The 27,309-nt window shown below is 38.6% G+C and overlaps 1 protein-coding gene across 6 annotated transcripts in view; it reads right to left on the bottom strand.

The window, feature by feature from the left end:
• Positions 1 to 1,099: 1,099 nt before the first annotated feature.
• Positions 1,100 to 27,309, bottom strand: part of LOC115368799 (ras-specific guanine nucleotide-releasing factor RalGPS1) — a 72,542-nt gene continuing 46,332 nt past the window's right edge. For 4 of the 6 annotated variants that reach the window (XM_030065146.1, XM_030065144.1, XM_030065145.1 and 1 more), the window contains exons 9-20: positions 25,474 to 25,611; positions 25,014 to 25,107; positions 21,068 to 21,135; positions 10,865 to 10,991; positions 9,146 to 9,297; positions 8,953 to 9,001; positions 7,819 to 7,899; positions 6,300 to 6,405; positions 6,078 to 6,170; positions 4,633 to 4,738; positions 4,387 to 4,478; positions 1,100 to 3,408 (exon numbers count right to left, since the gene is read on the bottom strand). In XM_030065146.1, coding sequence (XP_029921006.1) covers positions 3,379 to 3,408; positions 4,387 to 4,478; positions 4,633 to 4,738; positions 6,078 to 6,170; positions 6,300 to 6,405; positions 7,819 to 7,899; positions 8,953 to 9,001; positions 9,146 to 9,297; positions 10,865 to 10,991; positions 21,068 to 21,135; positions 25,014 to 25,107; positions 25,474 to 25,611 — 1,136 coding nt within the window. In that variant the 3' untranslated portion in view covers positions 1,100 to 3,378. Of the gene's footprint in view, positions 3,409 to 4,386; positions 4,479 to 4,632; positions 4,739 to 6,077; positions 6,171 to 6,299; positions 7,900 to 8,952; positions 9,002 to 9,145; positions 9,298 to 10,864; positions 10,992 to 21,067; positions 21,136 to 25,013; positions 25,108 to 25,473; positions 25,612 to 27,309 lie in introns of those variants that run through there. The other 2 variants (XM_030065148.1, XM_030065149.1) reach the window with 2 other exon arrangements.

The raw sequence follows: 27,309 nt of genomic DNA, 5'->3' as shown, positions 1-27,309 counted from the left end.
ATCGTCCTTGTCTGGTCTAAGGACACAAGAGAAATTTCAGTTCTTCTGACCATAAAGTATAATCTAATCTAATCTAATGTACGAACAAGTGGAGGAAGTCGAGGAAGCCTGCACCAGACTACACCTCAGCTGAAAAAAAGTGCTCTAGTCCTTCCACTGGTAACTGTCATTATCTTTTACCAGTTTCTGACCTTGAATGATCTGTCTTAATACACACCTCTGTCACCATATATTTTACACCAGTGTATTAATATCTACAAAATGTATATACTTCACGTTTCTGCTAATCTTAGAACAAAAAAAGCAGTCTTATTTTAGAACTCCCATATCATTTTTCCTCCTTTTTATCCAGCCATTGGTTTCTATTTGTCCCACTATGATATGAAATGAAGTATTCCATAACAGTAATAAAGTCGTCCACATTACTTTTCCTAAAAGCAGCAGCACTGTTGTGTTTTGATGACTTGATATTGGGCGGAGTGAAACGGTCTCTGCCAGAAAATAGTCCCCGGGAAACATTTGCTTTCCACAGCCAATTATCAGTTCTGTGACTTTGTTAGCCGCAGAAGCAGAACATTATAAGGTGGAGGTTTTCATAAAAAATTTAAAATAGTTTGCTGTATTGTAAGATGTGGATAAACTGTAGCAAATCAGCCAAACATTCAAAATCAACCTTACAGTCCTTTAAACCTAGAGGGGAAATATGTCAGTTGATGAGTGAGAGTAACTCCAGTGGATGGCTACTTTAGCAGTAGTTTGCCAAAAGTGAAGTGGCTCGCTGAAGCTTTTTGGACAGTTTCCGCGGCTCCTCAGATACCAGACATTCCCATCTCACCCCCGTGCCATCAGCTACTACAAAAGCCCAAACCATAAAAATCAAACAGAGTAAAAACCAAAAAGTGGTGGAGTAATGATTCAGGCAGTGCAGGTGTAGCACAGTGGTTATGCACTGGGGCTTTAACAAACATTGGGTCAGGTTGACTCCAATAATGGTTGCCTTTAGGAAAACTCACTGACACATGGAGAGATGCTGGTGAGATGTTTGTAATCATTTTGGGGAACAAATACTACAAAAACATAATCAGGCATTTTGCCCTGATTTGCAGTGCATTTTTTAATCCATTTGATTGATAACTACTGTCCACTTCCATGAGTTCTAAGTGGACAATTGAGATCAAAGTAGTCAAAGTCTGTTTGCCATCACATTCCCTCTTCTTTTTGATCACTCCCATATCACTCCATAATCATTGGTTGAAGACAAATGCTAATAAATTAGATGGGCAAATTAAAGACACAACAAGTTAGTGAAAACTACATCATCCACACATACTTGTCATAAAACGGAGAACTAGAGATCAAGAGCTTGTTTGCCGGCAATCCAAGCAAAATAATTCAAGTCTTTAAAGATTAACTGAACCCAAAATCCAAATCTGTATGAAGCCTGACCCCTAGTGGTGAGAAGTAGAGTGTCTGGTGTTTGGTGGCAGGTGATGTCACCATCCAACAGACTCTACTTCTCACCACTAGAGGTCAGACTTCATACATATTCGGGTGTGTGTTTTAGGTATTCTTTAAGACTGTAGGTACAACTTTCTTAAACTTTCACCTTTTTATGGAAAATTTAAAATGCACAGAAACAAAAATGTCATGAACGCTGGATGATATGCAGCTACCACGGAAAAAATCATGTGAAAGCAAAATGCTTTTTCCATTTAAATTTGAAAAAGTGATTCAACCCAAGTGATGCAATGCACAATCTTTTATCAAGATTTATGAGAAAGGTCAGTCCTTCATTTTAAACAATAATACAATACAAAGTACTAAACAAAACATTGGCTCAGTCATACACCCTTTGGTGAGCGGCAGAAACACATTTTTTCTTTTTTTTTTACAAAACAAAACAATAAAAAGAATTTATTCAACTCAAATGAAAACAGATGCTAAATCTCACTCTTGACAGATAATTCTTTCAAAACTCATCAATATTTCTAGTTATGATTTTCACATCATAAATGGCAATTGTCATACTTCACAACAGGGAATACATTAGAAATATGGCTTCAATTATTTCACGTGAATTACGAGCTTCATTTTCATTTTGATGATTTTTACCATATTTCTCAGAAACAAGTCTGAAATTTAAAATTAGATTGTGCTTTTAAAGCAAGTCATGTAGTCACAGCAGCACCAACACTGATGAAGTCCCTCCTTTAATCCTGTGTTCCTTAAATTGATATTTCAAATTAAACAAACTTTTAGGGTGGGATTTCCACCATCACACTCTCTGATGAGCTTCATCCTCCGAATGGGGAGTGAATCAAAAAGAGCATTAAACATCGCACACTTTCCCTTTGTTGGCCAATTGTCTAAAACTGAGCTTGTACAAATAAATAAATGCACTTCACATGAACTGATGAAAGCTAGCTACTTAACTGGAAATGGATTTAAATGAACCTGACCAGCTCTGCAGCCTACAGGCAAACTGGTGCTGAGGGAGATGGAGTCGCTGTCTTTTTCACAAGGGACTGCAATTTTCATCTTGTTTGCCATTTTTTTTTGTAAAAATCAGCTGTTTTCATGGTGTTTAGTTGTACCATAGAGAATAAGCATTTGCCATTTGTAAACATTGCAAAGCAAAATTTTTTATTTTAATGTTTGTACGCCAGCAAACACCATTTATAATAGGACTACCCACTGAGGTGGCATGGGTATGAGGAGAACCGATTTTAGGGCTGTGCTTAATTTTTTTAAAATATATATAAACAATAAAATGTAGCCTTTTAAAAGACAATTCAATAGGTCATTTTTTCTGTACCTCTGGCACATCTCTCAGAAAAAGAACTCATTCCTTCTTTGTGTCCCGGGGCTCAAGAGGGTGAAATTTATTTTGTCTTGTCCTTTTGCTGCAGTGCTGACCTTTGGTTGTATGATACCTCATTTAACAAATACTGTCATATTTGTGCATTTAAGCATTTTTTCCACGCAAGCAGAAACCCAACATGGGCCAAAAAACCAATGTGCTTGCTCACATGTTTATAGCAGCATAACAAATGACGATGAATGAAAAAGCTTAGACAAAGAAAAAAGGAACATGTCAATCTCACCACTATCCTCCGTTGACTAGATTTCTCCGGCATTGGCATCACAGTTAGTCCTTGCTAAGAAGCTAGCAGGTGTGTCAGTATATGCAGGAGCACATCCAGTATGAAAGAGCTTCCTATACAGTGTGAAGTATCAGACATCAGATGCTTCTTCACTAACGTTTCGGCAGATACCATGAAAATCCACGTGTTCCATCATTTAGTCCAAAGTTCACTGGACTCCCAAATCGAGTCAATAGGTTTGGCACAATAATTTCCCATTGGTTAAGGTCTTCTCTCACTCAAATGACATGAGGTTTGCTGGTATCTGTTGAGAAACAAGGACGGCTGTTTAATACTGATGGAAATAATAAAACATTTAATTGACCTGACACGTCTGCTTAAGACTGCTTCACTGACCGATTGCTTTATTTTCAAAAAACAGTAAGACCAACTAAAAAAGGCTGCTTCACATGAACAGTGTTGATTTAACTAATCAACCAACTTCACTGATTTTTCAAAAAATTTTTTGGTCATGGTTAGATTTTCAAATATGGCACAATTTTCATGACTGTCAGTGGATGATACTTCAGCGTTCTGTGAACAGAGCTCTGGTTACAAGCCAGTGTGCCAGCAGGCAGGGGGGTGGGCCGAGAGTATTTGCATGTTCATATATCATGCATTTTTAATGAGAACAAGATTTAGAGTTCTATTGAAGCAATTTTAAGGTGGTAAGGGATGTTTTTCATGAAAAAAACCAACTAATAAATATGTACTATTAATGATCTGAGATTATTTTTCAGGGGCTTAATAAAGGGCTGGAGGGGGATTTTAATGAAATTATTTGTGCTATATGGTATGCTTTCAAAGTACCAGTTTGTGGACGTCACTGTCATAGATTTATTTAGGACAGCGTGTTCATATTTTCTCTGTCCAGGTGAAAAGCCAGGGGTTTAAAGATAAGTCATGTAATGAAACACTGCTCTATTGTAATTTATCTAATTTAATATTACTGTGTTGTGCGTCCTTTAAGAAAATCTTTCAGCTTTGTTTCACCACTCAAAATCCTGTTGTTTTCCGGTCTGCATCTACTTATGCATATTGGAACAGCACACTCCTGGTGAACTTCTTGCTATTGTGACAGGGAAGGATTTAATGGACCAGACTTGGTGGATGCATTAAAATCCCACAGAGCAGCAAAAAACACTGTATGTTTAAGAATTTGAACTATCACTTTAAGATATTTAGTTGAGAAATTACTCCAAACAAGCAGGTATGTATTATTGAAGCCAGGGTAAGATCATACCTGAGGTCTATTGCTTCTACAAGCCTCTTCCAGGTTTTTATGCCAGATGATTGCTGAAAACCTGGATCCAGTCTGGAACTTGTAAACATTGCCTGTGAAGCAAGGTAGCAGGAAGGGTTTTATAAATATGCCATGAACAGATATCGGTTTTCAGTATTTAAATTAAGGGAGAAAAAAACTCCCTGTAACTGTAATCAACTGTAATCAAAAATGCAACAACAGCCGTGCTGGTGATCTGAAGCTCACCTTTGTCTGGGTCATTTAGTTGGAAAATGTTGGGTCTGGCTGGGTCATCTGGAAGGACCACCATCCATCCCGTCACACATACCTTTTTACAAGGTGTGGATTTGTACTGTGGGGGACACGGGATCATAAGACATTCACCCATAAGATTCACCTCAAAGCAGCAAAAACAAAACACAACATAACAAGCTTTTCTATGTCCCACTGTAGTCAATAACATAACCTATTATGCCTTTGGGGTAATAAATGAAGTTAATTAGTGCATTACTTAGCAAATGTTTCTGTGTCAACATACAGGTGGGAGACAAATTAAGAAAAAACACAGCATAAAATGTCTTGGTAATGTGGTGGGCCACCACGAGCCGCCAGAACAGCTTCAATGGCATAGGTTCTCCAAGTCTCTGGAACTGCAGGAAGCAATAAAGGTTTCAAATTTGAAAAGTATGGTGGGAGAAGTGCCTTGTTGAGGTGCTAGACATGGAGAGAATTTAGTGTAGATGAGAATGGAACCAGAGGCTGGTAGCTACGTTTCTGAATGGAAGAGTGGATAAAAAAGGGCTGCATTCTGAGATCTTCGAAGGTGGGGGTATTTTGCTTGGCTTATTTAAATGTGATCATCACCTGACCAGGGAATGGGGAGATGGATACAGCATCTCCACAACGGGCTGATGTTGCTGGAGGTTTGCCATTTGACTTTGGCTCTTGCTGAATTTGGGTTAGGTAACAGTGATGGCTATGTAAGTCTGGGTAGCTGCTCTAACTTAACTTGTTCTTGAAATACCAGGACTTTGGGAAGTAGACGACTTGGAGAGAGGACCCAAGTGCAAAATAAGCTACTGAATCGACTGATTTATGTTGGAGTCATCTTTTTGGGGGTGAATTTGTGACAAAGAGGTACTGAGGTTAGTTCTAAGGCATGACCAAAATGTTTTCTTCATGAATTTTTAATGTTTCTAGCATCTATCCTTTGACACAACAGATGGTGGTCTGAAAAGATCTTTGTGTAATCAGAAATATACGAAATTGCATGTATCCTTTCTCTTGTGTCCTCTTTAAAGAACCATTGCCAGAAAAGGTTCTCCGTACGGCATCACTCTGAAGGACCGTTTTGGTTCCAGCTGGCATGGCTGGCTTATGTTGGAAATCAAAGTAATGTGCAGTCTGCATACTTTTATGCAGTTAGGTGTATAAAGCTAAAGAAAGGAGATGTGGCCCTGCTCCAAAGTCTAATCAGTTCATCTACTCTGTAGTTCCTGTCATGTATTATTGGGTTTTTGGGCTCACAAGAATGTGTCTACAGATAGACAGGTACAAGGTAGAAGGACAGACACAACTATGATATGAAAATTTGACTCCAATTAACCTTAAGCATGATGTGATCACTTTTTTAATTTTCTCAAACACTGAAACTTTCATTTGTTGACTTCAAAGTTGAGTGACAGACTTACATGCTTCCTCTCAGAGGCCCTCAGTGCTTTTGCCCCGTAGAACGTCAGTGTTGATCCGGAGAGAGTGATCCAAAATCTCGTCCACGATGACAACTGCAGTGAGGGCAAATGCAATGGAAATGCTTGTCATGAGATCATTCTTTTACAAAGTGCAAATATGCTGACAAGTATGAAAAATAGAGCAGTTTAGATAACAGTGAGATCACAATGAGACTACCTTACCTTGGGCTTTCGGCCCTCCTTCAGCAGGGTCTTCCTTCGAAGAGGCCCCTCGATGATAACACTGCCCACCTCACTGCATCCATAGCAAGAGTTGGCACCAGAGGGGCTAAGGGGTTTATGGGATTCAGAAAGGCATGCAAGGGTTGATCCAAACAAAACCTTTATTTAATAACTAAAACAAGACGTTTGTTGACTTCAGTGTATGCTGTGATTGTATCTTTTTGGAGATCATCTTTCCATATGATTGACCACAATATCTCTGATAAAACATGATGTTCCCCAAAGGAAGTGAGTGGTTCTTAACCATGCTCCACCAAGGTTCATGAGTATGGGAGTTTTAAATCTTAACAAAGAACACAGCAGCTGAATTCATTGGTTAACACACCAGAGAGGAAGAACAGATCAGTGAAATGAGCGGCTGCATTGTTTGGATGGAATAAAAACCTGCAGTCTCTTAGGGTTTGATGACACAATGTTGATAACCATCAAAATATATCAGATAAATTTCAAGCAGTACAGAAGTGATTTTATTCATAAGATTTAAAATAAAACTTAACACAGAGAACAAACTTAAAGCACATCCCTTCAGAGAGGCGTGTCAAAGGTTGTGGCAGTGAAGTAGACAACAAAAAAACAGCATCTGGTGGAAGCTGCCTGTTGTCATTGACATCATCGAGCCTGGTTTCCAGACTCCATGTAGCTCAAAGGGCTCTGGCCTTGTCTCCATCAGAGATGTTTTTCTAAAATAAGCACTTGTCCCACTTATGGGTCAAGACCACTGGTCAGTTAAGCCAATCATAGTAGGCTAACTGATGGTATCATCAGACATCGCCACAACAACAGCAACTGTTAGACCGGCTAAATGTTTGGCTTTTAATTTATCAATGCTGTAATACTTCTCAAGAAGAAATAGCCGAGTTTAGTTTTACTGTCAATAAGTGAGTTACAGCTCTCCACGGGCGACTGGCCAATCAGGCAACTTGTACATATTAATGTAAACTGTAACCCCCGATATGAGGGCAGTTCCAGACTTCTATGTGATTCAAAAATTTGGGCATGCCAATTCATGAGGGCTGGATCCAGTATAGATATCATCTGCAAAACCATTACATATTACTACTTAAAAAAAAAAAAAAATTCTTATAGAAATTTTCAGCCCAGTTGTTGATTTCAGTTGCTGATTGCTTGATTGCCTGGTAATGTGACCATAGTCTGATTCTCCCTTCTTTTAACATTTGAGTGACAGAGCCAAGAAGAGTGAAACAGCATTCAGTCAGTGTGCTTGTATCTCAGTGGACAAAAACTGTCAAGTTGCCTTAGAAACCAAAAGGGGTGAACAGACTATGGTCAAATTAAATCTCTGACAGAAAAAATAATGGCTAGCTTCCACCAACAGTGATATGAGGAGATGGAGTGTAAGACAGCACATGCAAATAAATCTAACTTCTTTTGCACCCAAAAGAGGAAAACAAAATTCAAAATGATAATGGTGACCTATCATTCTCCCAAAGCACTGTACCTGTAAACATAGCTGCGGCTCCGAGGGGAATTGCGTAGCGGGACCCTCCAGTTGGGGCCCAGTGTTGCATACATGCGGCCTCTGTTTATCATACATTGCCACAGTCAGTTTGAGTGATCAGGTGGGTACTGCTTTTTGGTTAGCAAGACTTTTCAGCATAAATTATGTGAAGCAATGTTCCAGGGTATAAACTAAGACAATTCAAGGAAATCTTATTTACTGGAAGCATGTTTCCCTCTGGGACCAGGTTTGATTTAGTCTTAAATGAAGTACTTATCATTATCTTTTTGGCTGGACAAACACAGATACATGAGAAACTTTTAAACACTTGATGTTAGGATGTTCACATTCAGAAACACTGATTCTGCTGCAAGGTGCAGTTCACATTTAGTGACACAGAGCTATGTTCATTTTGCAAATATATTCAAATAAACTTTACTGTCATATTGGACGGAGTCTTCGTATTTAGGTTTGCAAACACTGTGAGATGTTATTTTTCAAACACTGTGAGATGTTATTTTTCAAACACTGTGAGATGTTATTTTTCAGCTGAATTTGAATATTCCTGAAGTTGCATCACCCTCTGTACAAGGAAAAAACTGTATGATCACCAAAAAATACAAATCTAACCTGTATATTTATGATTTCACCACAGTCACCACAGTAAGAGCTTTTTTGTTGCTACAGACAAAAAATCGCTTTTTCACTAACTTTTAGGAAGCAAATGTAACTGTCCTAACCCTGTTAAATACATTTAAAAACATCATTTTAGTGCTTTATACTGTACCTTATAATCTGCAATTTCAAATTATTAAAAAAAACAAAAAAAACAACTTAAGGATTAAATGGATAGTTCACCCATTTTGAAAAATGTGATATTATTGAATGATATTGAAAGTGAATGATACAGTGTTAGCCAGGGTGAAGAAGCATTTGGAGCCTCCAGCCAGTATGCAGCACTCAGTAACAATGAGAGGAAAATATTATTATATATTATATATTATATATTATTAGATATATATTACCACTACTGTCCTATAGAACAGCTGGGGGGAGTGAAATAATATCATTTTTTTCCAAAATGGGTGAACTATCCCTTTCAATGGTTGGTTTGATTTGATAATTGATCCTCACCTTTCCATCCCAGGTGATAGCTCCTCCCCAAATGAGCTTTCACTGCTGCCTATTGAGAAAACAGGGAGACACTGATATGAAGGACATGTGCAGCAGGATCACACAAAGTTAAATTGAATGTTTTAGTGTCATATGAAGCTGAACAGGGAAATATGCATGCATCATATGGGACAGAAATCAGAGGCTATTATACCTAAAGATAAGCCATTGGACAGTGATGTACTGTGTGGGTCATTCCTAGCTGGACTCTGAGACTCGAGGAAGCTGTCGTCCAGCAGGTGTCTGGCTTTCTCTATGGGAAATGTGGCACTCTTACTCTCCGACATGCCATACTGACACATCATACTGTGTGGAGAAAGATTATTGAGCAAGATTAGAGATTAGAAGACAAGGCAAAGACACAGACAGTTATTCTGATAGTGTTGACTGCATTTTACATTGAAAGTATAATTCCAGCAATAGTGAATATTAAGCTCAGTTTCCAGTTTACCTATCTCCCATCTAAAAATTCCTGGACTTGTTTCCTTGCCTCTATATGCTATTATGCTTTTCTTTAACTCCAAATAATATCAAAACTAAATTTCTAAGATTTCTTTCCCACCTGACAAAATGATAGGATACCCAATTAGCTAATGCAATAGCAATATTTACTCTTTCTTAAGTCTACAAAATCAAATAAATTTATATCATTACATTAAAAAGTGATGCATCATGTGAGTTAAGACCCAGTAGCTGTGTATCTGTATCATTAAACAATATTGGACTCTGGAGAGGAAATAATAATAAATAATAATAAAAATTATGAAAATACAGGTGAAATAAAGGACATCTACAGGCTGCCACAAAAATAAATGGATAGATAAAACACAGGGAGAGAAGGCATTCTTGAAAATGGGCTTTAATATTTGCCATGGCAAGAGTTTTTGTTTAAAATTCCACTCAACATGGTAGAAAACTAACTACTTGGAAACTGTTTGAACGTCCATAAACAGGCACAGCTCCAAAAAGCCTGCACACTATTGATAGAGGCACCGAGGCAAGTTTGAAGCGAGACTGATTTTAATATTTAATGAAAAAGTGAAGAGTGCTCAGAAAGTGCTCAGCTGCAGTTCAGACGTTTCGGTCCTAGGACTATCTTCAGTGCATAAACATCACACCAAACAACAGGAACTATATGTTATTCACATAACATGTGACCGGGTCACATAGGAAAAAAGAGACAGAAACAGTGTTAAACAAAGCATAAGGATAACCAGAATAAAACAGGCCCAAGTTAGGCTGAGGTTAAAGAAGACCACTACTTAAGCATATTTATATTTTAGACCACAAGGACTGAGTAAAATTAAGTAATAAATCGAAAGGAAAAATTGGCCCACATGCCCTGTATATACATTGGAAATATATCACCTGAAAATCATTTTATCAGTCAAGACAATATTGGCAGTACTTTACCAAAGTGCTGCCTATATTAGTATCAAAAGTCCTTTTTACTGAAGGATAGAGACGCAAAAAAATCAAACACTGGTGAGTCGAGGTTTCTCTGAACACTCACTGCTCCTCAGGACACGGTTTGTACTTTGTAGTTTGTATTTTGAGTTAAGAAATCATAACCTCAGTTTCATTTGATCAAACTAAAATTGAAGGGGAACAAAAGATGAATCTATACAAACTGGTGGTAGGGAGGTCATGATCTTCTCAAATGCAGCCCCACTTTGTCATTTAAGCTGCTAAAATTTGAATTTCACATGAAAATCTTGCTTGATGCAGCTTTAACTTTGACTCAGACTGACTTAATACAGTTGGCACTGTTTAGGATTTTGTATGTCTTACGTTGCTCTCCTACGAAACAATAATTTACTGTATATCAGCCATGTCATGAATATAACTTCTGGCAAAGATGCAAGGTACATACTTGTTTCCCAGACTATGGCTCTTCCTGTGGTGAGAGGGCGGCGGGGTGGGAACATGAACCCCTACAGAGGCATCAGGGCAAGTAGGCCGTCGATTGTACCTCACAGAGGCAGACACCTCGGATAGACCTGAAAACACAGAAGAACAGAAAAGAATTCACCATCACTAGGTGCAACAATTAATAGAGACATTCACAAGTCATCCATCAAGCCATAAACGCTCTGTGCATCAAACATTATGCTTGACAAAAATATCAAAATAACCAGTGGCAGCACCAATTCATTTTGTCTTGGAGTATTTTCAAATGTTCAAACGTATGTCATTTGTCAGCTCTGATGCCTACAGATAGCTGACAACATTCAATCTCTGTACTGAATCAGGTTTAAATATATATATATAGCTACGTAAGTACAACACTTAAGCAAAAATGTGCTTAGGTAACAGTAAAATTACTGACTGAAAAATATACTGAAAAAAGTGCAAGTTCACAAAAAGCTACTAAAACTAAGCTTCTAAATTTGATTTATTTAAATGAATTGAAATTGTTGACAAACATAAAGTAATAAATTGAAATGTATTTAAAAAAAATATATAAATAAAATAGAAATCCAGCATTCAAATGCCATAACAGAATAGAGGGACCAACTGCAATAGCTTCTTGGACCACCAGGGGGGTGCAGACCACAGCAGTGCATATTCCTCAACAAGTGGATTGAAAAAGTTGTGAGTGACCTTGTAGTGCTGTGCTGGATAGGATTTATACATAGAGACCAATAATGTGCTGAGAGCAGACACGACACACCGGAGCAATCTGCTCCACAAAGCATACACACGGCGCTTTGTAGACAAGCTCTTCAACAGCAACTATTTTGAAAACCAACCCTCTTGGTTTCCAAGGCAACTTGACAATTTTTGTCCACTGAGCTACAAGCACACTGGTTGACTGCTGTTTCACCTTCAAGTGAAAAATTCAAAAGTCAAGTCAGGTTTGATTGGATAGCTGAGAGGTTTTCAAACTTTTTCATGTTCTGCACCCTCAAGCTGACTCTCCCCCCACTTTAAGTGAGTTCGTCCCTAAGACTCTGATAAGAAAGGATATTTTGGTTTGTGTTAGGATTGGAATTGTCTAGGTGTCATACTGGTCAAACAAATTCAACATGGTGAGATGAAAACATAATGTGAACATAATCAACTGTATATTTTTGTTGTAGCAATGTCTAGAGCAGGGGTGGGCAACCATGTGCCATGGAGAGCCGAGAGGCTGCAGGCTTTCTTTCCAACCAAAAACTCCACCAGCTGATTTCACTGATTAGTCCCTGCTCTCTGCTTGAAGGTGAGGTAATCAGTGAAATCACCCGGTGCAGTTTTTGGTTGGAAAGAAAACCTGCAGCCTCTCGGCTCTCCATGGCACATGGCTGCCCACCCCTGGTCTAGAGAATAAACCCCTTCAAAACCTGAGCAAATTCACTTGATTTCTTTCAAAAACCTGGGGAAAACACAATTAGCAATTAGCAAGTAATCAATAAAAAGTTACAAGAAAATGACTAGAAAATAGCTGAAGACACCTTTCACAGCATTTAAAGTGAAATTAAACTGTTCCCCATTTTGCTGAGTACCCCCTGAAAGACCCTCAAGGGCTCCCCAGACCTCACTTTGAAAAACCACTGTCTGCACTGATCCAAGACCAGTCAGGAACATGATCAGGGTCGAAACAAGGGAGGAAAAAAGAGACGAGAGTGATGTCACTTTTGAAATGAACAAGAGCTGTGTAGGTCCCAAAAACCTCAAATCCTGGGGAAAAAAACACCAAAACAGAAAAATCACATTCACTTTGTTTGATGTTTGGGTTTTAGCTGGGTTTTGGTGGCCATCACGTCCAGATACAGGTGTTTATTAGGCTGCGACTTGATCCACTGCGAGACATAAAGTAGCTTGGCTGACTTATCCTGATTATGGTCTGAAACTTCGTCACATGACACACGGTCACAAACGGAACACAACTGAGAAAGCCGGACAACCTCAGAAACATCACAGCCACACACGTGTTCTGCCCTCACCGGTTCTCTCTGCCAGAAAACGCAGACTGAGTCATTACAAGAAACTTGCTCTCTGGAGACACGGAGTCAAACAAGACAGTAAACAAATGACGCCAGCTATCACACACCACCAAGCGTGTTTGACACAGCCCTGGATGAAAGTTATTTTATGATGTATCACCTATTTGCAATAGATGTAAGAGAACAGAGGGGTCATTGACGCACTCCTTTTGGACACTCCTTGTAGTATTTCTGAATGTTTTCCAAAGCTTTTGGTCAGAACTGGAAACCTAATCCACTTTTACTGCAGCCACCATAGGTACAGTAGAACAAGACTGATAGATATGACAAACACTGCTTATGGTAAAATCTTTATCACTTATGTAGAAAAAAAGATCCTGTTCCAGCATATGAAATGTGAGTTTTACATTTAGAGAGGTTAAGATTCTCATACAGTGATGAGGCAGATTTGTTTGACAGTATCTGTAACCCTGTATTAGGCCATTTAAAAGCTGGTGATAAGGGAAGGTGTTCCTTCTCCTTCTCCTGTATGTTTCTTTAAGCTGAAAACTTATTATTATCATTGTTGATGTGTGGTGTTAATGTCTTTGCCATGTTTTAAAAGCTGCAATGTTAATGCAGCTGGTATTAACTGGTGAATGTGACTGGTGAGTGCATGATGTGTCGTCTCTTTTGTTTGTGCTGCTGTCGGTGTGGCTTGTTGTGCATGGAGAGAGTGAGTAAACTGACCTCATGTATTTTGGCAAAATACATGAGGCTTGTTTGATCTGGTGCAGAAAGAGCCAACAAACAAATGGACCCATAGCCAGAACCGCTAAGCCCCAATTTCTGCCATGTTATGTAACTCCAGCAAAGGATCTGACAACAACAGAGAGCAGCCCACTTCATGTTAGTGCTACTAACAGTCACCAAGAGGTGGCTGGACACTTCTGATAGCTCTCAGTCAGGCAGCACCTAGATCACACCACAGCATCCTCAGTGACAACTTGTCATGTTCAAGTATGACATCTACACAATTTAACCCTTCGAAACCTGTTCAAGTTCAAATGAAATCATGCAAAAACAACAGAAAACAAAGGGATTAGCAAATTAGAAAAACAATTTCTGGAACACTGGCAAAAATTAGAAAAAAAAAAATTAGAAAAATGTACCAGAAAATTAGCAACCAGATAAATACCAGGAAAAAAAATAGCAAAAAAAAAAACCAAACAAACAAACAAAACAGACATAAGCAAATTAGAAAAAAATTTAAATAAAAAAAATACTAGGAATTTACCATACAAAAAAGAACAAAAGAAAATGTTAAAAGTTTTTTTTAAAAAAGTATTTTTTTAAAAAGCTGATTAGCAAATTAGCAAAATAAAAAATCTGGAACATTAGAAAAAAATGCAGTAAAAAATTATCATGATTTAATTAAAAATATAAAAATAAATAAATAAATAACAGCAATAATAACTATCTAATTGTTATTTATTGTGGTCCACTCTCTAGAGTGCATCAGACACACATTAAGCTCCACAGAGTAACAACAAATGTCTTCCAACCACAGCTAATCATGACATCAGATGCATGCCTTCTTTCCAAATGAAATACTGATGTGCCACGTATTATCGTATTATGGTGACTAGCAATTTTCTCATGGCACGGAGTTATGCATTCGTAATTAAAATACATCTGAAGTGAAAGCTTTTCTAGCTTTTCCAGAAAAATCATTGCAGGTCATTCCAATAAACTGTGGTAATTAATTCAGATATGAGCATGCCTAGATTTTCTGCTTTGTAATCAGAATACAATGTTTAAAAGAGAATCAGTGGGAGAGAGAGAGCGAGGGAGAGAGAGAGAGGAGAGAGAAAGAGAGGAGAGAGAAAGAGGGAGAGAGGGAGAGAGAGAGAAAGAGAAAGAGAGAGAGAGCAGTTACTACAGTAACCATCACAAACAAATCCCATAGCATGCCTGGCGAGCCCACGAGACATTAGAACATGGAAAAAAGGTCCATGTGATACACCCCTGAGGACGGTGCTGTGTAATAGAAAAGGCACTGTTAAACTGCTATTAGATACATTGTTAATTTGCTCTTGGGGTGTTAAATTAGTCATTAACTGTGTTGAATATTAATAGTCTGCTCAGCATGTATAGGTTTTTATTTATATAATTTACCAATACCACAATCTCAGGAGTAACAAAAGGCCCCTTGCAGCCTGGAAATCTTGAAAAATAAATAGCTGAAGGGATAATTGCAGTGGTTTGGTTGGGTTTTTTTTATTATTCACATAAAAGTAGCAGCAGTGGATCACTTGAGTAATTCTCTCTGACTACTTGGGTTAGTTTAATTTGCTGTGGAAGCAGATACAGTTTAAACAGTGACATACGAAACTGGTTGACTGAGGCTGATTTAGTAAAGTCATGTGTCTCATTTGAAATCATGCTGTCCAAAGCCTCTCAGGCCTGTTAGTGACAGTGAAGACCTGCAGTCTCTGTAACTTCTTAAGAGCAACCAAGTGGTTTTGGCATTGTAATTGTTTGAAGCAAACAAACAAAATTCAGTGCCACAGTGCTCAGTGAGTAAGTTTAAAATGCAAACTAATGACACAGTCTTAACCAAACCAAGGCAATACATCCTCAGACCAACATATAAATGCATTAGTCTAATTATCTTAAGCAGTGTAATTTAATATTTTATTTTAATATTTTATGTATGCATAACCCTGTTTTTATACCTTTAAATAATTTAGCTGATTCGGTTGTCCTTTCCTAAAGGTAACAGAGGACACTTAGGTCTAAATGGTGTTCAAGAGGATTTCCCACCCTGACAAGAATAAAATAAGCTTTTATGTAACCTTCTTGTGTGCACGTAAATGACCAGATTAAGATATGGTACAATGGCACAATATACAGACTATCAGGACCAGTATAGTCCTTCAAAAATCCACATTTTTAAACCCTACTCTATATTTGTCCAAATGGAAAATTAAAATGCCACTCCCTTTGTGAGTGCATTACAGCATCTTCTGCTTTCACTGCGAATGATACTGTTTGCATCAAGATTTTGAATCAATACAACAACACTAAAAAAAATCTAACCAAATGTTCCAGCTTTTTCATCTGATAATGAGATGGGCTTTGTTCCACTATAGCACATACTTTTTTGAATAAATGAGCACTAAAATTAAATAAATCCATGTAAATCAAAAGAGCAGTGAGTGCTGGAAGGGATGCAACTACTTACTTTGAACCATGTAAGTGCTTTACTCTATCACCATTATTGGCATATTCAGTAACAATGTCTTTAGAGACACCCCCTTACTTGGGGTCAGTCATTGTGGTATCAGAGCCGTTGGCAGCTAGCTCGGTGGTCATTGCTCGGGACAGCACCGCGGGGCCCTGGGCATCAACAGATTGAGGTTCTCCAGGGAGCAGAAGGTGTGGAAAGCAGCTGGTGCAGTGCAATGGGCTGTATGTAACTGCTTGTGTGATGGTTCTCAGTTCACAGCCTCGGCTCCAGACACCCGATGGATTATTTGAGTGGGTTGCGTGGGAGAAAATGACTTTCTCATATGTTTGTCTCTCAAATGGCCCCCCCTCCCCCACCTCCCCCACAGTCTGCCACAGCCATGCTGTCTCCTGCTCTAGTCTGCTTCTGTTGTTTCAACCCTTTCGTTCCATTTCTTTAACCTTTTGCTCATTTGAATTGCTCTGTAGTCATATTACAAAAGAGCATTAGGGCCATAAAAAATCTGAGAATCTCAGAATTCTGAGATTAATCTCATGACACAGTCCTTTTTTGAAGACCAGATACTCTTCAGAAAGAGAATTCTTCTGGTTCACATATATATGTGAATGTCTGATATCCTACTGAGCTTTCCTGTTAAGTTTGGACTCCTGTTGTGGCTCTCGTTTAACAGCAGGGTCTCTTTTCAAAGGTCCTTTCTATCACTTCTCCGGTCACTCCTGTCCAATAGCTATAAAACCTGGGGCCAGACGCCGTGCTTTCTCTGGGGCCACAAACACAGCAACAAAAATACATCTCTCATTACACCTTTTCAGTGACTGATTTATGTTTTATTTTGATCTCTTTCTGTGTTCGCCAATGGCAGATGTATCTCACATTGCCACAGCATAAAACTTAAAGAAGTTCTCTCAGAAGGTTTGGGGTGCAATCCCTGAACAGCCAGAGCAAGATTTTCTTGAGATTGGGAATTTCCTGGAGGCAGGTCTCTTTGTTAGGCACCAATAATGCAAAGACCATCATTACATTGTTATATTTGGTGAATCCAAAGTAGATACTATTTCACTTATACCAAATGATGATGGTTATAACTAGCCATGCCTGGAATATATTACTGATCCCTGTAAAACTGTAATTGGGGTCTGCATTGCTCATGAGTGGAGTTGTTGTTGCTGCAGAGCAAAGCTTTGTTCAAACCCACAGAAATTTATTTTACACTCTTGTTGTGATCACAAGATTTCCAAAGATCCCAAATATGTTCTGCTGAATTCCTAGAAATTGATTTCTAGAGTTTCCATTTGATGTTATGCTGCAGCCATAAAACAACAGCATCTTGACTTTGAATATTTCACTCAAGTGTGATGTAGCTGGAATGAAGCAATGCAACCAGCAGATGCACAATATGGACATAGCACTGTCCTACGATATGGAAAACTGTTTTTATTCTAACCTTGAACCTATACATAAGGGGAAATTTAAAGGAGATGCAAAGTTCACTCGGTTAACCCTTTGATGCATGAATTATGAAGGCCTGAGTCAAGATTTTTTTCTTATGTGTTTTTACTCTTCTTAGGGCAGGGGTGTCCAAACTTTTTGCAAAGAGGGCCAGATTTGGTATGGTGAAAATGTGTGGGGGCCGACCATTCAGCCTGACATTCTTTGAACCAATAGCATTAAATACAAATGAACTATTTTATGAAATTTTTATTGCAAATGGCATACTTCATTTTTTTTTTCATTTCAAGTTTTTACCAAAATCACTCTGCCTTTCATATTTGAAGACCACATAAAATGAAGTAAAAGTCTGTCTGGAAAAAAACACTTTTGGGAAGATTAAACATACCTAACTTCATTTGAAATATTACATATTATTCACTATCAAATGTTCACTGTAAACTTCTAAATTCAAAACAGTGGTCAGTGCATATTCAAAACTGGTTTTGATCATCATGAAAAATCAATTAATTGAGATTTTAGAATTTATTCACCTCAGAGGACTAAACAAATATCTTGCCTGCACTAATGTGAAGGGTGATACTGAGATCTTGACTGCAGTGTGTAGTCCCGCTCTGGCTCAAAAACAGTGGTTTTGATGCGCAAGAAGTCACGCAGGTGAGAGTCACTTAGTCTCGTCCTCACGCAGCTCTTGGTAATGTTCATAACCGAGAATGTCTTCTCACACAAGTATGTCGAGCCAAACAAGCTCAGCATTTTCTTAGCAAATGTTCGAATCTCTTGGAACCTGCTTTCATCCAGCTGGCGGTAGAAGTTGACAAGAGGGAGCTGTTGGTGCCAACTGCGACACTCGGCGTCACACTGTACCTCAATGAGCTCCAGCTGCAGGTGGTCTGGAGCGTCATCAGGGTCCACGGAGAAAGGAGAGGAAAAAAGTGTGATGTCCTTTTCAATAGCTGCAACATCCCGAAAGCGCTGTTGAAACTCCTCAACAAGAGATGAGATGTCTGCTGCATACCTTCTCATTTGCGCACTGATATTGTTCTGTGGGAAACTGGTCATAATTTCCTGCAGCGATGGGAAATGTGTGGTATTGGGCTGCGCTTGTGACAAGTGCCTTTGAAAAAGTAGCAGCTTGGTCCGAAAGGCTTTGATGTGTGAATACAGTTGACTTACCACTGCATTTTGCCCCTGAAGGCTTGTGTTCAGCGCATTCAGATGTCGTGTTATGTCAACTAAAAATCCCAAATCAGCCAGCCAAACAGGATCAGATAGTTCTGGCATCGGTTGTCCCTTTTTTGCCAAGAATTGTCCAATTTCCTCCCTAAGAGAGTAGAAGCGCTGCAGTGCAGACCCCCGACTGAGCCATCTTACGTCGTTGTGATACACAACATCTCCGTATTCAGCCTGGATGTCGAGCAGAAACTGTTGAAACTGGTGGTGGCACAGAGCTTTGGAGCGAATATAATTAACAGTCTTTATCACCGGTTTCATAACATGATCAAAAAAAATCAGTAACTGAGCGGTGTCAGATGCATCCGTGCTTTCATCGCAGGCTAACGAAAAAAGGTCAAACTCCGCTCCTTTTGCCTCTAACTGTCTCTTAATATCTAATGAAACGTCTTCAATTCTCTGTACCACAGTGTTACGAGCCAGGCAAACATTGGCAAACTCTTGCTTCTTCTCAGGACAAATTTTCCCAACCATTTTCATCACACAATCTTTAATAAATTCACCCTCAGTGAAAGGTTTGCAGTGCTTGGCAATCAGCGTTGTCACCTTGTAGCTCGCCTTTGTGGCATTTTCATTTGATTCACAGGCTCTTGTGAAAAAGCGCTGCTGTGCCGTTAAAACAGCTTCCAGTTGCTTCAATTTTTTGCCGCGTTCGTCCCCAGTTAGCTTGTCGTAGTTAGCATGTTTCGTCTGGTAGTGTCTCTTGATACTGAATTCCTTGAAAACAGCCACAGTCTCTTGGCAAATTAGGCAGACACAGTTGTTTCGTATTTCAGTGAAAAAATACTCCAATTTCCACTTGTCCTGGAAATGGCGGCCCTCGCTGTCAACTTTCCTTTTTTTTTAGCTTCAGTCGCCATGTCAGAAACGGGCTGGACTGAAATGATCACACAAGGTCAAGGGTCACGGCGGCAAGGGTGCGGCTACTGCCATCTTCTGGTGAAATGTAAAATAGCTTTTTTTGTACACGTGTATTTTATACTGTGGTCAACAGTGCTGGCAGGCCGCAAATTATTGATTTTATAACAGAGGCTGCGGGCCGGTGATAATTTGAACACAGGCCGCAATTGGCCCCCGGGCCGGACTTTGGACATGCCTGTCTTAGGACATGAACATTTTTGTGAGTCTCCATACTTCTTTTAAGGATGCAGGACTGGTATTACCATGTCATGATACTAGTATTAATATGTTTTCAGCAACAAGAATTGACAGTCTCTGCATAAACCTCATTGGGGGGGGAGCAGCAGAGAGCATTCTAACAGCTGATATGCAATTCCACCATAGAAACCATCACATTTAGGAGAAAATGTCTTTTAAACAGCTGTCCACTGTAGTGACCGCTATGCGCCAGAGGGTTAAATACAAAACTATATCAAAGGAAACATGCAGAAATTATTAAGGCATATAATATATCAGGGAAGTCACATTTTTTATTAGGCTTTTTGAGAGTTTTCATCAAACTCGGGCCAAAAGTCTTTTATGAGTTCTGGATGTTATTGTAGTTCTTGCTCCAGTCTTATCTGGGATCCCTAGAGGCGTCACTCAGATAAGCTGCTGTGTTTACTTAGGCCTGAAAACTATGATTATTCTACGAACTGAAACCCGTTCCCTGACACAGCTGCTTTGAATAACACCTAAGTAACGTCTAACATGACGGTTGTGTTGAGGATAGGGGTGAATAATTCTGACTATTAGTTACAAATGATCTGTTTTTTCCCTACTACACCTCCTGGTCAACTAGTACAGACCCAGTATCCATTACTGCAAAAACATGACATCCTTGTAGCCTGTAGAATAAAGATCAAGTAAACACAAAACACAAAAAAGGCAAGAGCAGAGGCAATAGGCTACTTACACACTCATGTAAATGTGCTTTGTGTTTACTACTTGTGTTCAACTCAAGCAAAGCTGTCTTTGGGGATGTTTGCTTGGTGACTTATTGGCATCAACATTTCAATCACAGAACAGAAAAAGTGTCAGAATATTATTGATCTCTACTACCTCTACTCATCACCACCTGCATTACTACCTTTTAATAAAGAATCAATTTACGAAGCCATTATTGAACCAATGAACCACAAACGAGCAAATAAATCATTAAAAGCCTCTGTAATATCAACAGTCAACAACACTAACTGGCATTCGATAATTAATCAAAGTCCAATATCAGTCATGGGCAAACCAATACATCAGTCTAAGCCTTGCACAAATGCTCATATGCACACAGTCTTACCTGCTAGGTCTTCCTTAGAAGAGGCAATGCGAGGAGAACTGCTGCCAGGTTCAATCTTGAGAGATAATCTGTAACACAAATTAGACAACACTCACTCATCCACATTTGTACATTTGGACAACAAAAAATGGTTATTATATGGTTTACTTGATTACAGGTTCCAAACCATCTACAAAAGTCTTGGTCATAAGAGATGTTTGATGCTGTTAGATGTTTGCCTCGTGCTGTCCTACCTTAAAGGAACATAACACAATTTTGCATTTTTAGCATCATATCTACAAAATGTATAGACCTCACGTTTCTGTATAAATATAATTTTCCCTCCCTTTCATCCAGCCATTGGTTTCCATTCATTCCACTACGATACGAAAATGAACTTTCAGACTTCAAACTTTCTTCACACCAGTATTCCATCACTGTAATAAAGTTGTCCACATTAGTTTTGCTAAAAGCAGCAGCACTGTTGTGTTTTGATGACTTGAAATTGGGCGGAGTGAAACTGTCTCTCTGCCAGAAAACAGTCCCCCGGAAAATATTTGTCGGTTCTGTGGTTTATGAATGGTGACAACTTTGTTAGCCACAGAGGAAGAACAGTATAAGGTGGGTGTTTCAACCAAAAATTAAAATTTGAAAATAGAGAGATTTTGATGATACTGTATGTTGTGAAATCTTTAGTATCCTTGCATGATTTGCAAAATGTTTTGTTGCCATGTAAAATGCCTGTAAATTGTAGTAAATGGGTCAAACATTCAAAATCACTGGTAGGGTCCCAGCCTCACTGCTCACCCCCTGGATGATGGATACAATCTGCATCATCTTACAAGTTGTCTTTTAACACCAGCAGAGTATCTGCCAGGTTCACAAAGCCAAATTTAAGACCTTACAGTGATTTTTGGATCTACATTTAATACCAAAACAAACAATTATTTGTCAAAATCTATGAGGGACGAAAAATGACAAAACAATAAATAAATGAATAAATAAATAAATACGCATATAAATATATAAATGCATAAATAATTAAATTAATAAATATTTCTACATTTATTTATTTATTTATTTTTGTTTTTATTCATGCATTTATTTATTTATTTGTGTATTTATACATTTATGCATGTATTTATTTATTTATTTTTACATTTATTTATTTATTTATTTATTTATTTCTACATTTATTTATTCATTTATTTATTTATATATTTATTTTACATTTATTTATTTATACTTTTATTTATTTCTACATTTATTCATTTATTTATTCCTTCTTTTATTTCTACATTTATTTATTTATTTCTACATTTATTTATTTATTTCTACATTTATTTATTTATTCCTACATTTATTTCTGTATTTCTACATTTCCACATTTATTTATTTCTGTATTTCTGTGTCGTATGTTAATAAGGTGGGCGGTTCTTACATTAGTCTTAAGCACGATTGGTTTGTGGGTGTGATCCTATCCACTGCTACTGCCTGGACTGGCAGTAGCAGTGGATAGCAGTGGACTAGCTAGCCCGTCAACACCGGGAGATTTTTGGGGGGGCTAGCGGGGCTCCAACCGGAGGGAGGGAGGGGTTGTAGTGGAGCGCCGACCGGGCGAGCACCGACCGGGCGACCGGGGGGCGCTCCACTACAACCCCTCCCTCCCTCCGGTTGGAACCCCGCTGTAGTGGAGCGCCGACCGTGTGTGTGGGTGTGTGTGTGTTTCTTCGACTTTCGACGGGTCGATGTTTACATTAATGCCCTACTAGCTACTGTGTAAAACGCAATGGAAAGTGTTTTGAGAGCCATCGTCAGTGATTTTTCGGCGCTCCACTACAACCCCTCCCTCCCTCCGGTTGGAGCCCCGCTAGCCCCCCCAAAAATCTCCCGGTGTTGACGGGCTAGCTAGTCCACTGCTATCCACTGCCACTGCCAGTCCAGGCAGTAGCAGTGGATAGGATCACACCCACAAACCAATCGTGCTTAAGACTAATGTAAGAACCGCCCACCTTATTAACATACGACACAGAAATACAGAAATAAATAAATGTGGAAATGTAGAAATACAGAAATAAATGTAGGAATAAATAAATAAATGTAGAAATAAATAAATAAATGTAGAAATAAAAGAAGGAATAAATAAATGAATAAATGTAGAAATAAATAAAAGTATAAATAAATAAATGTAAAAATAAATATATAAATAAATAAATGAATAAATAAATGTAGAAATAAATAAATAAATAAATAAATAAATGTAAAAATAAATAAATAAATACATGCATAAATGTATAAATACACAAATAAATAAATAAATGCATGAATAAAAACAAAAATAAATAAATAAATAAATGTAGAAATATTTATTAATTTAATTATTTATGCATTTATATATTTATATGCGTATTTATTTATTTATTCATTTATTTATTGTTTTGTCATTTTTCGTCCCTCATAAAAATCAGCAAGTTCCTTGTCTTTAATGTCCAGCTTTGTGTGGTTTGTTTGCTTGGGCAATGTGATGTGAAAATGACGCCCTGCGGGCTTGCTCAAGAATGGTTGCTGCTTGAATGCAGTTGACTCACTGCGTTTACAAGAACTTCAGTAACTGGGTTATTCACCATGTATGGGCAATTATCTGATTTTTCAAATGCCATGTAAATGAGAAAGTCGGTTTCCATAATTGGGATAAGGGATTAAAGGAATAATTCACTGCTGGAAAGAAAGGGCTGACTATGCAGTAGAAAGGCCTTTTTTTTTTTTTTTAAATTGGTGCTACGTGACCAGAGAAAAAGGGCTGTGGTATTCCCTTTGGTTTAAAAGGTAGCAAACCTACAACAAACCAGGAATGTGCTAAGCTAGCCTAATGTTGTCACTATTGCACATCCATTTTGCCCCAGTCACAAAAAATGTGTAAGGTCAATGTCAATGTGTAGTTAAAGTTAGGGTTAGGTTAAGGCAACTAATTTTTTCCTGGAGAAATCCATTTATTGTGCCATTTATTTCTTGGATTTCTGGCAGGCTTTTTATGCGTGCACATGTGCAGGAAAAGAGACAGCATTGTCAACGTTGCATTTGATGAAAATATTAGGAAATTAAAAACACATATGCCCTCCCCATCAGTGAAATCCCCACAAGAGTCCAGCTGACATCGTAATAAGGAACACAAGTGCAATCACTGGCTGATGACAGGTGCATCCGGTACATTTTTAAATTATACTGAACAAAAACATAAACACAACATGTCAAGTGCACCCCAGTGGCTCGCTTGGTGGAGTGTGTGTCACGTGTCAGGGCTGGATCATTACCGCAGCAGCCTGCCCTCAAATCCCCTCTCTCTCCTCTGCCTGTCTCTCTCTACTATCACTATCAAATAAAGCAGAAATGCCAAAAATAAATGAATAAATATATGAATTAATTAATTACAAAAAAGTTTCAAAACTTGTGTAAAAATTCCAAACTAATGTCTAGTCTAATGAACAGCATGAACTGATGAAGCCACACGGATAAGGGGCAAAACGTCTTCTAGACATATAACTAAGTCCAGTTGACCTGATTCAATTTCCATGAGGTGCCTATGACCTGGACGAGTGAGAATATGCACAGACATATTCCAAACTAATGATTTTTTTATATGAACAGTAAATAAGTAGACCTTTGAGGCAGATTCATGTTGCTTTTATATTTTTGTTAAGTATACATTTAATAAAAATTAATAAAAATACAAATGGGGTGTAGTTATTATATCCGGTGAGTGGAGTTGCACTTGCTGGATCAGCTGAAGGCCCTAAGCCTCTGCCCACTGAGCAAGTCAACCAGGAGGGAAGACTATGAGATGAGCGAATACGTTACATCTCCCAGAGATGTGACTCAGGTCCAAGTTACTAGCAGTCCCCTGTCTGCTCTGTACTCTATAGTTATACTGATGGGGTTAAGGAGTTGAGAGTATCAGAGAGCAACCTACTTGAAATTGTCATCCTCTACAAACTTCTGCAGCTCCTCAATGTAGCGAACTGACATCAGGTACTTCTGGACGTGTGGGAGGGTCACCAGGTGATCTGTGGTGAAAAACAAGAATTTAAACAGAGATATTGTAACCAAAAAAAAACCCAAAGGTTTTTTTTAGTTTTTTGTGTTTGTCATGCTGTGGGTACAAAGGGTTTCAAAGGACTAATCCTTTGGAACCTGAGCAATTCATTCATTCATACAATTCATCATACTTTCTATGTGACATTGTATGTTGGTACTGTATTGTACATTGCACTATACCGCATCATTTAAAAATGCCCATTCTCTGTTACTGAGAAAGAATGCAGTGATGCAGCTTTCCCAGGACCCACCCATCTCCATGCTGGGACCCACAATTTGAAAACCACGGCTATACAGAATCAGATTGTAGTAGATTGTAGTAGATTGCTACATACCGTATTTACATGACATCTGCAGGTCAGAGATAACCCTCAGAAGATTATTCATCTGGTTGGTCCGCTGCTCGGTCTCCAGGATGCTATCTGATGCAGGGTAGGCTGAGTCTATGTAGATCATGTCCAACAGGTAGATCCCTGCAGGAGACGGGAGGGAGCACAGGGTCGCGGATGACAACACTGCAACCGGCTTTTTTTTTTTTTTTTTTTTTAAGTTTCAAGACAGGAGAGAATTTACACTCAGAAGCAGTATGCTGATTTTACACTTCTAATATGGTGGAAGAAAAAAATTAGAACAAAAAGTGTGAAAATGAAAAGAAAAGAAACAGCTGTTTTACAAATATTTCATTGACAAGTTATTGATTTACTTGCCATTAAAGGATACCAAGATATTGCAGTGATGCCAACCCTGAGCATGACCAGGATCCAAGCCCAGTGTGGATCATGGTAACTTCATAGGATAATAAAACTCTCAAGCCCAGACTAATAAAATTCTTTAATTTTAAGTGGCTAAACCAAGTTTTTTTTTAGTCTAACTCCATTCACGCAGACAAGGGGTCAGAAAGTAGCCTCTTGACATTTTTGAGAAACCCACAACAATCATCTCTGAGTAGTTATTCCTTTTTTATCTCTATCTTATACATTTATTTTATATTGTCTATTATTTCTTTACTTATTATTTCCACTATGTTTAAAGATGCCATGCAATGATTTATTCAAAATCACACATTGTGGGATGATGACATAATATTTCAAAGCCTTCAATTTGACAGCGCTGGAAAAAAAAAACAGGGGGCGAGTAAATGCTGAATGAAAAGTAAACTTCAGATAAATTACTGGCAGCTCAAATCCCCCAAGGTCAGGAAATATGAGGTCACCTGGGGATTTATTGTGGAAAAGCCGTGCCCTTTAACATCTGGTGGTGCCATCACCACCATGTCTCTGCAGCTCATGTAACACACTGTGGCTATTTTAAATGTCCAGGAATAACCAGCCTTAGATATGACAATGTTTGATTCAGAGTGGAAATTTAACTACTTTTTGTTACTTTTTCAGTCGACTTGCTCAAATTGGATGAGTGAAGCGGAGGCAGCCATTGAATTTTATTGAGCAGTGGGAAAGGCCAGAGGGCACACGTGGACATGCTTGGGAATGTGCATTCATAAAAGATACGGGACACCAATGAAACAAGGAGCACAGCGGCACCGCATCTGTGCTATCCCAGGAATGTGCAAGGAAGGTTGCTCCGGTGAGCCTAAAGGTGTGGCACAGGGGTTTGACTGATAAGCTGGTTCTCCAGTGTTTTGGGGGTTTTTTTGTAATTGAAAATGAGGTATTAGGCTAATCAGGGTGGTTCACCTCTGCTATGATAGAGGTTCCTTAAAAATGCCCTTTACACCCAACCAGATAACTTATTCCAGTGTGGTGCAGGGTATTTTACTCAGACAACTTTAGGGTTAGGGTTAAAGGCTAAAGAAAAACCCGCCTCACTTTGCCTGAAAGCAGCTTCAACCTTTAAAAAAAGATATCAGACATGAAAAAACTCTGAACAAAACCAAAACCTGGCGGCAGATCTTGTCACAGATGCAGCAGTAATTTTAAATCCCCAATCTGCAATTTGTGTGACACCCTCTGGGTCACAAAATAGCTGAGTCGACACAGTCCGCATTCCTTATAAATTAAATGCAGCCAAGTCCTAAAACGTCTGGGAAAATGCAGACCATGCAGACTGAGTCTCTGGGGAATACAGACCATGCTTACTTTCAAATAAAATAAAGGAATGTTAAAGAAGCCTGCATACCAAATTAAGCGTCATTCAGACTTGCGGTTCATTAG

This window comes from Myripristis murdjan, chromosome 12 (genome assembly GCF_902150065.1).
Source record: "Myripristis murdjan chromosome 12, fMyrMur1.1, whole genome shotgun sequence".
NCBI lineage: Eukaryota > Metazoa > Chordata > Actinopteri > Holocentriformes > Holocentridae > Myripristis > Myripristis murdjan.
Note: the sequence above shows the minus strand (reverse complement) of the source record. Positions and strands in the feature narration are given on the sequence as shown.